The sequence below is a fragment of the Sorex araneus genome, chromosome X (genome assembly GCF_027595985.1).
Source record: "Sorex araneus isolate mSorAra2 chromosome X, mSorAra2.pri, whole genome shotgun sequence".
Taxonomy (NCBI): Eukaryota; Metazoa; Chordata; class Mammalia; order Eulipotyphla; family Soricidae; genus Sorex; species Sorex araneus.
Window position 1 is genome coordinate 363,119,773 of NC_073313.1, and position 14,820 is coordinate 363,134,592.

At 37.2% G+C, this 14,820-nt stretch overlaps 1 protein-coding gene across 1 annotated transcript in view; it reads left to right on the plus strand.

The window, feature by feature from the left end:
• The window catches only part of SPDYA (speedy/RINGO cell cycle regulator family member A), a 23,281-nt gene continuing 8,461 nt past the window's right edge, over positions 1-14,820 (plus strand). Inside the window, exons 1-4 of the mRNA XM_055123302.1 lie at positions 1-232; positions 4,199-4,257; positions 5,518-5,603; positions 12,989-13,160. Coding sequence (XP_054979277.1) covers positions 1-232; positions 4,199-4,257; positions 5,518-5,603; positions 12,989-13,160 — 549 coding nt within the window. The remainder of the gene's footprint in view (positions 233-4,198; positions 4,258-5,517; positions 5,604-12,988; positions 13,161-14,820) is intronic.

The window sequence follows — 14,820 nt, forward strand, 5'->3', positions numbered from 1 at the left end:
ATGAGGCATAATCAGCTGTGTTGTGAGACACCACCTACTGTTACTGTTCATGTAAAATCAGGGTCAAATAGATCACATCAGCCTAAAAAGCCCATTAATTTGAAGCGTCCTATTTTTAAAGATAGTTGGCCAGCATCTGAAAAAAATGCACATAATAACAAGTCTAAACGTCCCAAAGGACCCTGTCTAGTTATACAGCGTCAGGAAATGACTGCTTTCTTTAAATTATTTGGTAGGTTTAAAATACAATAGTAGTAATTGTAAAGTAGTTTGAAAGTTGGGCTCTGTTTGTTTGGGTTGCCTTTGGATTAAAAATTTATTCTTATCTAGCCTCTAGACTATCAAAATCCAAGTGTCAAAATTAAATTTTGGGCAGTTCAAGTTGGTTTATAACATAGTTTTGTTTGTTCTAAAGTAAAATACTGCAAAAAAAAATAAAGTAAAATACTGCAGTCTCTGGTGAACCACCCTTCCCAATTGGATTGGACGTTAAGGAGTTCCCAGGATTTCTGGTACTAAAACTGAGCAAATGGGAAAGTTAATCACATGAAGAATTTTCAGTATTATTATATCAAGGAATTACTGCTAAAATTAACTGTTTTATTATCATGCTCATGTTTCATATAATGAAATTGCGCTTCAATTTTTTCAAATAAGAAATGCTACTTTATCAATTAATTTCTTTAAAAAATTATAGTACTCTATTGGCCAAGAAAAGGGATTTTTAAAAATATATGTAGAATAGCAAGATAAGGAGTACAGTAGATGGGTCTTGTAAATACCTGTGGGAATGAATTAAGTCAAGAAGATTGATTCTGGTAGAGTCAGGAAATAGGATATTTGTTCATAAAGGAAGGCATATGTGATTGACTAGGAGGAGAGATTTGGGAAAAGAGTCAAGTCTTTGCCCTGTTAAGAGGACAGAAATCTCTTTTTAAGGGTAAATTGATTAAGATCTTTAAGGAAAGTCAAAATAAGAAGATAAAAATATATAATTCAACAGTTAGAATGCTGCCAATACAAGTTTTACTTAGAGCAGAATAAATTGCCCACAGACTTTTATGGTGGTGGAGGGGGTCCTTTGGCAGGGAATTAAGGTGCTGGAGATTGAACTGAGGGTCATATACACACATAGCATGCACTGTACTTCTGAGCTACGTTCCACACCTTGACCCACAAACTTCTTTTCCTGAGCCATACCTAGAAATTCTCGGGAGCAACTCCCAGCTCAGTGCCAGGGGTTGCTTCTCACAGGCGTGGGAAGTCATGTGGTGCCAAGGATCAAATCCAGGCTTCCTATACACAAAGCATGTACTTAGCCTGTTGCATTATCTCTCAAGCCCTCCCAAGAACTTTAACTATTCATGCCTGCCTCAATCTTTTCTTTTTTTCTTGGGGCTGGAGCGATAGCACAGCGGGTAGGGCGTTTGCCTTGCACGTGGCCGACCCGGGTTCGAATCCCAGCATCCCATATGGTCCCCTGAGCACGGCCAGGGGTGATTCCTGAGTGCAGAGCCAGGAGTAACCCCTGTGCATCGCCAGGTGTGACCCAAAAAGCAAAAAAAAAAAAAAAATCAATCTTTTCTTTTTTTCTTGCCTTTTTGGGTCACACCCTGCAATGCTCAAGGGTTACTCCTGGCTCGTGCACTCAGGAATTACTCCTGGTGGTTCTCAGGGGACCATATGGGATGCTGGGAATCAAACCCATGTCGGCTACATGCAAGGCGAACGCCCTACCCCTTACCTGATGTGCTATCACTGCAGCCCCACCTCTACCATTTTAGATCATTGAAAAATTAAAATGAAATTAGGGGAAAACAATCTCAAAAATATTACTTAACATATGTATTTCTGTATCACTGATATTTCTAGTATATCAAATTAAAGAGATTATAAGATCACATAGTACTTATGCTTTTGACCTACTGTGTTATTTTTACAGTATTTTTATCTTTGTGTCAAAAACGTTTTTGAGACTTTTTCCAAAATTGTTAAACTATAACATAAATACTAATGAATTATGAGTCATCTTTAAAAAACCTTTTATTTTCATATGTATTTGAATATTTCATAATTGAACAGGGAAGTTTGAGGGAAGAAGAATAAAAAAATGAAAACAACTGACCAAAAAGAAAAAAATCAATTATTCAGAAAGCAGGGAAGTATATATTTGTCCTCAGCACGGCCTGGCCCCTCTCACCCTTGAGAGGGGCCCCCACAACAATAAAGATCCAAAAAGACTCAAATCTAAAACTGCCTTGGAGTTAAAACAAAATATATATATTTATTTATATATATTTATATATGAATATATATTTATATATATTGAATATATATGCCAGAAAACAGTAACAAGTCTCACAATGGAGACGTTACTGGTGCTCACTCAAGCAAATTGATGAGCAACGGGATGACAGTGATACAGTGAATACACACACACACACACACACACACATATATATATATATTAAGAAAACAGGGGCTGGAGAGATAGCACAGCGGGTAGGGCGTTTGCCTTGCACGCGGCTGACCCGGGTTCAAATCCCAGCATCCCATATGATCCCCTGAGCACGGCCAGGGGTAATTCCTGAGTGCAGAGCCAGGAGTAACCCCTGTGCATTGCCAGGTGTGACCCAAAAAGCAAAAAAAAAAAAAAAAAGAAAACAGTTTCTATTAGGTCATTATTTCTTAAAAACTAAATTATCATTCAAGAGATAGTACAGTGGGTACATTTGCCTTGCATGTGGATTACCCAGGTTCAATCCCCAGCATCCCATATTGTCCCCCAAGCACTGCAGGGAGCAATTCCTGAGCATCACTGGGTGTGGCAAAAAGAAAAGGATTGTTACCATTCATTTGCTATTTTATTTTTTATTGATATTATTTATGTAAGAAGATTGAATTTGGAGAGAGTGTTGACAAACTGACCTATAGTTATAAAAAGTATATTTCTGAGCTTTTTAAACTTTCAATAAAGCTTACACTTCTGCCATTTCTCCAATATAAGCTATAGTTTATAACAAATCAGATGGGAAGCTGAGTTAGAGCAGTAATATTTTGTATGTGATTAAAAATATCAAAGAGATGAAAATTACATTTTAGACATAATTGTGCAAACATTTTATTGGCTTTATATGTCATTTATTTTAATATTAATATATAACAGTTCCCACACTCAAGAACTGTAATTCACTCACAGTAAGCCTGGGTCTGAGGCCTTAAACAGGCATCCCCTTACTAAACAGCAACATATTTTCCTGAGACGTTTGTGTGATTTCAGTGAATTGCTGTGTCTCCAGGACCCAGTGATTCCTATCACCGACCTCCTGAATTATACAAATCTATGTATTCCTTACTGCACCTCTGGTTTGAGTATAACAAAAACATATGCAATGTGCACCTAGGAACATGCTATAAAGTATTTCTTATGGAAGTCCATTATAAAGTAACAGAAATTTCTGCCACTGTCAGAAATATTGTAATCAGTGAAAATGATGCTTGTCTTCTATTTAAAAAATTGAACATTGTTTTGCAATATTATGGTTCCCAGCGCTTAACTTCACCAATTTTCCTGAGACCGCTCCATACTGTTTTACACAGAGGTTATACGAGACAACATTCCTATCAGCACTGGTTAAGAGTTCTTTTTACACAACATCCCCACTAACACAGATTCTTCCTACTATTTTTGATATGCTGATCAGCCTGAGGCCACAGATGTCCCAGGTGCTGCCCAGAGACGCAAACAGGTGCATGTTTGTCAGTGTGCAGATCGTTACAACATGCGAGTTGACCAAAAGCTTACATTCGGTAGACTGGGAACACCTGTAAGGGAGATTAGAGGCCGCCCCAAAAGCCTGCGTCCCTCTCAGAGAGCCCAGCAAGCTACCGAGAGTGTCCGGCCCGCATGGTTGCAAGCTACCCATGACGTACTCGATGCCAAAAACAGTAACAACGACAGTCCTCATTCTCCTGATCCTGAAAGAGCCCCCAATAGGCCATCGGGCTACACTAGTATGTGACAGGGATGAATGGAGATGTTACTGGCACCCGCTCGAGCAAATCAATGAACAACGGGATGACAGTGATACAATGATGTCATTTATTTGCCACTTATAACCTTATTATATTGAAATACATACTTCAAAGGGAAACATTCTGTTATTAAAAGACTAGCTATATTTATCTTTTGTTGTAGATGATGATTTAATTCAAGATTTCCTGTGGATGGACTGCTGCTGTAAAATTGCAGACAAGGTAAATTTGGTAACATATCATTAAGCCCTCATGATGATATTACTATCCCATCAGAAATTTAATGAAACCTTATAAGAATTTTCTCTATTAACTAAACCTATGAAAAGAATAAATCTGCATTGCTCAATCTTAGTTTTAAATTAAAAAAAATTTTTTTTAATTGAATCACAGTGAGATACACAATTACAAAGTTGTTCATCATTGGGTTTCAGTCATATAATGTTCCAGCACCCATCCCTTCACCAGTGTATATATCCCACCACCAATATCAGTTTCCCTCCACCTTGCCCCCCCCACACACATGGCAGACACTTTTCCTCTCTTCTCTCTCTTGTTTTAAATGTTTAATTAGCATTAATTTAATATACATGTGCTGTAGATTCATTTTATACTTAAGGAATTGTAGAATATTATATAAATTCATATGTGTTTGATTGAAAACAAGAATATAGATTTACTGTTTTTCTCATAACTATTCCCTTGTCATTTTGTTGCAAAAGAATATTCTAATATTCATTTTACTCAGTCAATTTTTTACATATTTAATATTTTATAAGTAATATAGGTAAAACAAATCCAAACCTTGTAGAGTTAAATTCATTTGTTATATTTTTTAGAAAATATTGTTTCCTATAAGAACATTTGATGGTACCTTTTACATACCAAAACTTAATATTTATAGTACTCTTCAGATTTAGATGGTTAATTGCATTTTCAAATTTGTAAATGACATCTTTGACAAAGTAGTTACATATAAACATTCAACAAGACTTCAATCACATTTAAAATATGTATCAACAAATAGAACAGCAAATAAGTGGAATAGTTTTAGGCTTAATTCCAACTAATACAAACTTTCCTTTTACTTGTACTTTAATATGAACTTAAAATAAGACATTTTTCACCATGAATAACTTTGTAATTCATAGTGATTCAATTAGAGAAAAAAAGACTTCTTTTCAGTTATGGGAATTTAGTTTTGGAAAAGTTTGAACATAAACAACTTAATTCAAACTTAAAAGTGTGAATTAATCAGATTTCTAGTTTAAAGATATTAGCAATAAAATTTGAGTTCATTCTAGTTGTAATCGTAATCACCTTTTAAAAATTCTGGCCATATGAATCACAGGAAAAAAATAAGTGCTCAAATAGATAATTATTTAATAAGGATTAAATAATGCTTTGTTGTTTTGGCTCATTATTTTTAAAAAACTTATGAAAACAAAACATTAATATTAACTTTAACTTTTTTTCCTATAGTATCTTTTGGCTATGACTTTTGTTTATTTCAAGAGAGCTAAATTTACTATAAATGAGCATACCAGGATAAATTTCTTTATTGCCTTGTAAGTATACTTAAGTGATTTAGTGATGTCTGTGGTAGTTATTTAATATATACATGCTACTCTAAAACAGTACTAAATGTTTAAATATCATACACAGACTATATTGTGTAAAAGCTATACTTTATATTTTATAAGGTATTTTTACTGATCTTGTTATATGCTTAAGACTTTCTGTTTACTGGAGTTTGCATTTTACATTATCCAGAGTGTTTCATATGAATCATGTAAATATCCCAAAATTTCCCTCTGTTGAACTTAGATATTTTAAAAGCCTGGATATTCTCTTATTCTGAATTTTATCTTTTTTTATTTTAAATTTCCCACTAATACATTAAAAGAATCATTATCATTTGCTTTTACATTGAGCATCTTGTGGGAAATGCTCGATATACTCATGTAGATTTATGTTTATCACTTAAGAGTTATACATTTCTGATACTTTCATTTTTATTGAATCACAGTGAGATACACAGTTACAGAGCTGTTCATGATTAGGCGTCAGTCATATAATGTGCCAACACCCATTCCTTCACCAGTGTACATTTCCCACCACTTATGTCCCCAATTTCCCCTCCCCATCACCTGCCTCTATTGCAGGCACTCTCTCTCTCCCTCTCTCTCTCTCTCTCTCCCCCTCCTGCCCCCTCTCTCTCCCTCTTTCCCTCACTCCCTCTTTCCCTCCCTCCCTCTCTCCCCAGTTTTGAGTATTATGGTTTGCAGTATTATGTCTGTAGACACTGAAATGTTACCATGTATATCCCTTTACCTACATTCAACACTCAGTTCTTGTTCAGAGTGATTATTTCTAACTATTATTTTCATACTGGTCCTTTCTCTATTGTAACTACCCTTTGTCCACACATTTGTGACAAGTCTTTCTGGCCCCTGTTTTTCCTGGTCTTGGCTATTAGTGTCATACTAATTTTTTTTACTCCACAAATGAGTGCAGTCATTCTATATCTGTCCCTCTCCTTCTGACTCATTTCACTCAGCATAATACTCTCCATGTCCATCCATTTATAAGCAAATTTCATGTCTTCATTTTTCCTAACAGTTGTGTAGTATTCCATTGTGTAGATGTACCACAATTTTTTTTATCCAGTTATCTGTTCTGGGGCACTCAAGTTGTTTCCAGGTTCTGGCTATTAGAATAGTGCTGCAATGAACATAGAAGTGCAGATGGATTTTCTGCTGTGTGGTTTTGGGCTCCCACATTCTTTAAAATTTTTTTTATTTTTTATTGAATCACCATGTGAAAAGTTACAATGCTGTCAGGCTTAAGTCTCAGTCATACATTGATCAAACACCCATCCCTTTACCAGTGCACATGTTCCACCACCAGGAACCCCAGTATACCTCTCATCCCACCCCCACCCCCACCCCGCCTGTGTGGCTGATGATTTTCACTTTACTTTCTCTTTACTTTGATTACATTCAATATTTCAACAGAAAACTCACTATTATTATTTGAAATTTTTCCCAAAATATCGGTCTTCATTTGTTGATAGTGGCCACGCAGTTTTGGATTTCTGTATTTTAGTAACCAAATCCAGAGAAATTTCTGCCGGAAATTGCACCAATGCAAGCTCGTACCAATGTTTAATGGCCTCCAGGATCATGGGCATTCAGCAATGGAGGGGCCGCACATGTGCAGCCGCTTAGGTCACATCTCGGCAGAGAGCAGCACCAGTAACAGCCCCCCCATCCCGAGATCCCCCGAGCATCCCATCACTGCAAAGTCGTGCCTCTCTTTAGTGGGCCTTATAAGATGGCGGTCGCCACACAGCCACCAGGGAAAGGAAAAGCCGAGACAGAAAAACCTTTCTCCTCCTGGGGCGGCATGGGGCCCTAGCTTAGTTCACAGTCTAGAGGCATTTCTGCAAGAAGCTGCTGGTGCCAAAAGTAGATGGCCTCCGGGATCATGGCGTTCAGCAACGGAGGGGCTGCACATGTGCGGCTGCTCGGGTCACATCTCAGCGGAGAGCCTGGGCTCCCACATTTTATTTTTTTTATAATAAATTTATTTATTTTTAATTAATGAATCACCATGAGGGTACAGTTACAGATTTATACACTTTTGTGCTTATACTTCCCTCATACAAAGTTTGGGAACCCATCCCTTCACCAGTGCCCATTCTCCACCACCCGTAAACCCAGTGTCCCTCCCACCCTCCCCAATCCCATCTCCCCCCCACCCCACCCTGTCACTGTGGCAGGGCATTCCCTTCTGTTCTCTCTCTCTAATTAGCTGTTGTGGTTTGCAATAAAGGTGTTGAGTGGCCACTGTGCTCAGTCTCTAGCCCTCATTCAGCCCGCAACTCCCTTCCCCCACATGGCCTTCGACTACATTATAGTTGGTGATCATTTCTCTGAGTCGCCCTTTCCCCAGAATGTGAGGCCAGCCTCCAAGCCATGGAGTCAACCTCCTGGTAGTTGTTTCTACAATTCTTGGGTGTTAGTCTCCCACTCTGTTATTCTATATGCCATAGATGAGTGCAATCTTTCTATGTCTGTATCTCTCTTTCTGACTCATTTCACTTAGCATGAAACTTTTCATGCCGATCCACTTAAATAAAAAATTTGTGACCTCCTTTTTTCTAACAGCTGCATAGTATTCCATTGTATAGATGTACCAAAGTTTCCTCAACCAGTCATCCGTTCTAGGGCATTCGGGTTTTTTCCAGATTCTGGCTATTGTAAACAGTGCTGCGATGAACATACATGTGCAGATGCCATTTCGATTATACTTTTTTGCCTCTCTGGGATATATTCGCAGCAGTGGTATTGCTGGGTCAAATGGGAGGGCTCCCACATTTTAAATGGTATGTTTTACTTAACACATTGAACTCCACCCAAGGAACATAGTTTCTTTTCCATGTCCTCCGTTTTAATATTTATATTAGATTTATTATCTATTACATGGTTTTAATGACATGGCTTTACAATCTGTTGATCCAGGCTTAGCTAGAAGCCATGTCATTTAAGAATTTTCATTTCGGGGGCTGGAGCGATAGCACAGCAGGTAGGGCATTTGCCTTGCATGGGGCCGACCCGGGTTCTAATCCCAGCATCCCATATATGGTCCCCTGAGCACCGCCAGGGGTAATTCCTGAGTGAAGAGCCAGGAGTAACCCCTGTGCATCGCCAGGTGTGACCCAAAAAACAAAGCAAAACAAAAAAAAAGAATTTTCATCTCAGGAACCAAAGAGGTATATCAGTGGGCTGCAGCACATGATTTGCATTCACAAGACCTGGATTTGTTTCCTGACACGTTAAGGTCTCCTAGGCACCTACATGCTAACCTTGCATGCTAAGCTCAGGGTGCTATATCCCCTGAGCACCACCAGGAGTTGCCCTAAAAGCAAAAAATGTTTAAATGTTTTTGAAACCAAAAGAATAATCATTCACAAAACCTTTACTACCTAGTATCTGGACATAATGTTCAAGGAATAAGATGTTTGCTTTGCATGTGGCCAAGACTTGGTCTATCTCCAGTATCACATACATCCCCAAGCACTGCCAGGAGTGACCCTTGAACACTGACAGTCATGGCCCCACATGCCAAAAAATATATAAATCATATTAGCTGCTTGAAGTAGTTGGGTTGTTTGATTCTTAAAATTTTTTATTGAATCATCAGATAGAGTTACAAAACTGTTCATGGTTGGGCTTCAGTCATATAGTGTTCCAATATCCATACCTCCACCAATGTACATTTTCCCCACCAATGTCCCAGGTTTCCTCCCACCACTCTCCCCCTGGCTCTCTCTATGGCAGGCATCTTCTCTCCCTCCCTCCCTCCCTCCCTGCCCCCCTCTCTCTCTTTCCCACCCACTTTCTTACCTCCCTCCCTCCTCTCCCTTTTGGGCGTTATGGTTTGCAATACAGATACTGAGAGGTTATCATGTTTGTTGTATCCAGAGTGATCATTTCTAGCTATCTTTGTCACAATGGTCCCTTCTCTATCCCAACTGTCTTCTCCCCCAGCACTTGAGCAGGCTTCCAGTCATGGACAAATCCTCCTGACTTGTTTCTACTGTTGTTGGGTATTAGTCTCATATTATTTTTTTAATATCCCACAAATGAGTCCAATCATTCTGTCCCTTCTGATTTATTTCACTCAGCATGATTCTCTCAATGTCCATTCATTTATAAGCAAATTTCATAACTTCACTTTTTCTCACAGCTGCATAGTATTCCATTGCATAGATGTACCATAGTTTCTCTAACCAGTCATCTGTTCTCAGGCACTTGGGTTGTTTCCAGATTCTGCCTATTGTGAATAGTGCTTTGTTTTTGACATTGGCATGGATGCCAGGTGGTTGACACTGGGTGGATGCTGGGAGAAAGGGACTCTTCTTCATTGCTGGTGGGAATGCTGACTAGTCCAGCTTTTTTGTAAAACAATATGGGTATTCCTCAAAAAGCCAGAAATTGAGCTTCCATACAACCCAGCAAAACCACTTTTAGGAATATATCCTTGGTGCCCAAAAACACATCAGAAATGCTCTCTGCACTTCTGTGTTCACCACAGCACTATTCACAATAGCCAGAATTTGAAATTGTATTTTTTATATTTCTTTTAGCCAGGGGAGGGTTTTGTATTATTTTTGGCTATGCTAAGGGAATATTCTCAGCTTGCTGCTTGGAGTCACTCTCTGGCAGTCTTTGGGGAAACCATGCAATACTGGGTATTGTTTTACTTTCTTGTAAAGTTATTGCCAGTAAATTATGGTGTCATTTGACCCTACCTAGTACAGTTGCATTGCATGCATGCTGTATTAAATATAAGATGGCCAGAAATTTAACTCAACATGCCTTGCATGTAGGAGGACCTGGATTTTATTTCTAGCACTTGATATTACATTAGTTATAATTTCTATTTTATATCTAAACATTCTTTTGTATAACCTGACCCAATTCCCATTAAATATTTGTTAACCATAGTTCTAACTCAAATTATTTTTCTTTTTGTTTTATCATTCTTCAACATTTTATTTATAGTTCTTTGTTTCCTATTTAATTCTCTCTTTTACTTTGGCCTCTTAAAAGCAAGGAAATTTCAAAGCATCCTAAGTGACTTATAGAGGATTTTTTATATGAATAAACACAATTAACATGGTTAACTATTATACAAGAGAAATGGACTCTGTTCCAGAAAACTCTTAGCTACTTTAAATTAGAAGACAATTCAGGTGTATACAATACAGGTATTCCACAACACAGAGTACTAACCCCTATACAATCACAGCACGGTTATTCCATTACATAAAATTCAAAAGGTCATTTAGAGTAGAATTGTGATTTAATCATAATACCATGGTGCATTATAGATTTGCCATAGTTTACTTAGTTCAGAAGCACTGAAAGTGTCAACATCTCTATGTAACGTTTACAAAAACTGTCAGGGACACTAAAGTAAGAAATTACATAATTTGATAGAGAACATTATTTGATTCATTACATAACTGGATGAATTTAACAGTATGGTACTTTATTATAAAGTAATATTAAAATGTGTGCAGTTATTATCAGGGAATAAAATGATGGCTCATTCTCTATCCTAAATTAATATAGTAAATATAAATATGCACATGGTTTAAAACTACATTAAAGTATATGTATAAGAGTTTACAAATAAAAGTAATTATTCCTTCTAGCTCATGACATTAGCCTCACTCAGTATAATTAATATTGTGTCTAGAAATAAATTTATATGTGAACCAAGATTTCATAGATATTTCTTTCCTAACTTATATTCTCTTTATTTTATAATTCATTCTATAATTATAAAAAACTTAGATTATAATTTTTATACACCTATCCTTTTTGTTTTTATTATTTTAGAGCATTACAAACACCCATCCTTCCACCAGTATATATTTCCTAGTACCAGTGTCCCGAGGTTCTCTCTCGCGCTCTCTTCCTCTCTCTCTCTCTCTCCCTCTCCCTCTCTTCTCTTCCCCCCCCCTCTCTCCCTTCCCCCCACATTTGGGCATTGTAGTTTGCAATATTGATACTGAAAGGTTATCAAGATTATCTCTTACCTACTTTTAGCCCTCAGATCTTGTCCAGCGTGATCATTCCCAGTTGTTATTGTCATAGCACACCTATTTTCTTGTGCCTGGGATTTAACTCAGCAGTTCATGTATAAAAGACAAGTTCTTTACCACTGAGTGACTTCCTGGTCCTGTATGTCTACATTTTTTATGGGGGTAACCAAGACTACACCTAACAGTGCTTATATCCTCACACTTTTATATCTACTGTGATTCATAATTGTGTCTCCTACTTCCATTTGGAATAATTTGCCTGATTTTCTGACTACCTTTAAGACTTATTTTTCCTTTGGAGTTTGTTCATTTCAGTTATCTCCAGAGGTTAGATTCTGTTTCTGCTTATTGTGTCTTATCCCCTTAGGTGTTTTATAGTTTTTTCAACTTTAAATTACCTTTGGAAAAGTCATCAATAGTACTTGCATTGATTCTAGTGGGAAATCTACTCTATCCTTATTTTTATTCCTGTGTTGTATGTGTCTTTCTGCCCCTCCCTGTTGAAGATTTTTTTTCTTTTTAGGTCACACCCATCGATGCACAGGGATTACTCTTGGCTCATGCACTCAGGAATTACTCCTGGCAGTGCTGGGGGGGACCCTATGGGATGCTGGGTATCCAATCCGGGTCAGCCTCGTGCAAGGCAAATGCCCTACCCACTGTGCCATTGCTCCAGATCCTCCCTGTTTAAGATTTTTGTCACTAATTTTGAGTCATTTATTAAATGCCTCAGTGTGACTCTCTTCATGTTTTGTGCTTTGGGTTTTATTCAGTTTATTGTCAATTTATAGTTTTCATCACATTTCAAATTTTTCAGCCACTATTTCTTCAATTTTTTTTTAATCTACATGCCACCTTTTAGGGACCATAATTTCATTTTCATTAGGCTGCTTGACATTCTCTTACATTTCACTGGTGTTCAATTCATTACTTTTGTTCATTTTGAACCTTGTGTTTCATTTTGGAGAGTTGCTAGTGCTTTGTATTCGGTACACAATCTGTTCTTTGATATTTAATCCTCTAATCCTACTCAGTGTATTTGTCATTGTACACACAGTCCCAAGTTGAACATTGCTCTAAGATTTATTTAACACACTAGATCTGAAATTGTAAGACTGTTATCAAGTAACTGGATCCCAAAACATATTTCAAGATGTATATGTATGCGAAAATATCCAAAACAAGGTAAACATCATTGTATATCAAATTTTTTCTACATTTCTTTAATTTTGGCTAGACTTAAGCACCTTTTAGTGTTTATTAAGGGACTTTATTTATTTAATGAACTGCCTGTCTCTATTTCATTTTTGAATTGTTGGTCTTCTTTATTAGGTATCTGGCTAATACTGTTGAAGAAGATGAAGAAGAATCCAAATATGAAATTTTTCCATGGGCTTTAGGGAAAAACTGGAGAAAATTATTTCCTAATTTCTTAAAGTTAAGGGACCAACTCTGGGATAGAATTGACTATAGGGCTATTGTAAGCAGGCGATGCTGTGAGGAGGTAAGATTAAAAATACTTTTTATATTTAATCTTTTTAATGTAAATTATCTTTTTAATATGTTTGTAATTTTAATGTATGTAAGGGAAGATTATTAATCTTGCAAGTTACCATGAAACAACTTGTATATTACAATGTTTTGTTGTCTTCTTATAGGGGCTAAGTCCATTGATTCTGGGGGCCCCATAACCACGCCTATTGATGCTTGGAGGAGCCATTCTGTGCCTGGTACCAAACTCAGGGAACTCAGTATGCTTGGCATGCGCTCCATTACTTGAGATATCTACAAAACCCTTTCAATGCTGTTTTAATTTTTTTTGGGGGGAGAGGGACTTTTACCTAGTGGTGCTCAGGAATTACTCCTGACAGTGCTTGGGGGGATGATATGGGATGCTGGGGATAGAATCCGGGTTGACTACATGCAAGGCAAGTGCCCTACCCACTGAATTAAGAATAAGAAAGTTTTTGTAGAGAATAGTATACACCTAAGAATCAGAATGCAGGCACCACCTAGAGAATTGCATTGTTTCTGAGTAGATGACAGTTTACTAGAAGATACAGACTCAGTACAGGCCGACTTTTGATCAGGACTTCTTAATTTCACTTGAAACAGCCTTTCACCTGAGAAATTTCGTTTTGCTTGTTTTGGGGCCACATCCATTGATGCTTAGGGGTTATTCCTGGCTCTGCACTGAGGAATAACTCCTGGTGGTCAGGGTACCGTATGTGATGCTGAGGATCAAATCCAGATCAGCCATGTGCAATGCAAGTGCCCTACCCACTGTGCTATTACTCCAGCCCCTCACCTGAGAAATTTTTACACAACCTGGGTATATACCTATATAAAATATATTTACAAATTGAGCATTTAATAACAAATTATAACAAGATTTGAGATTTATTTCATCTGACTCTTTTATCAGGTCATGACCCACAGTTTAAGGCTTAGATAGTATGATCTAATTTTATAACACAAAAATTTTATAAAACAATAATTAAGTCATTAATTCTATTTTTCTAGAGGAACCTACTTCTGTATTTTAGTGAATTTCTCTCATCTGAAAGATCGCCAATATAGTTGGAGGAGATGGTGTCACGCACTAAATATATCTTAGTAACACAGGAATTTATAATTTCTATTAAAGTTTGAATTCCAGGTTTACAAAGTTTAAATGAGAACATGTGATGAAATTTAAGTGCATTTAAAAATCATACCTCTTTTCACAGTTTTATTGATGTCAGATTTTATTTTAGATAAAGCAAAAAGATCCTAAAAACTAAAATATCACAGGGCTGGTGCAGTAGTACCAGCCTTGCACGTTTTTGATCTCTGGCACCACCATTTTTTCCCAAAGTCCCACCAGGAGTGATCCCTGAATCCAGAGCCAAGAATAAGCCCTGAGCACAGTCAGGTATAACCCAGAAAGCAACCAAACAGAAAAGACTAAAGAGTATTTCCTTATTTACTAATATTTTATAATCAGCTTCCCCTTTTTTGGACTTGAGCTTCTCAGAAGTGGAATTTATGACACGGATTATGGAAGATGCTAGCCCGATAAGAAACAGTTTTCCTCAATTCCACCCCTCTTATCCATCATGGAGGATAGTAGTTTTATCAAGAGGAACTTCTTATCTTATAATTATGTTATCTGACCTAGATGG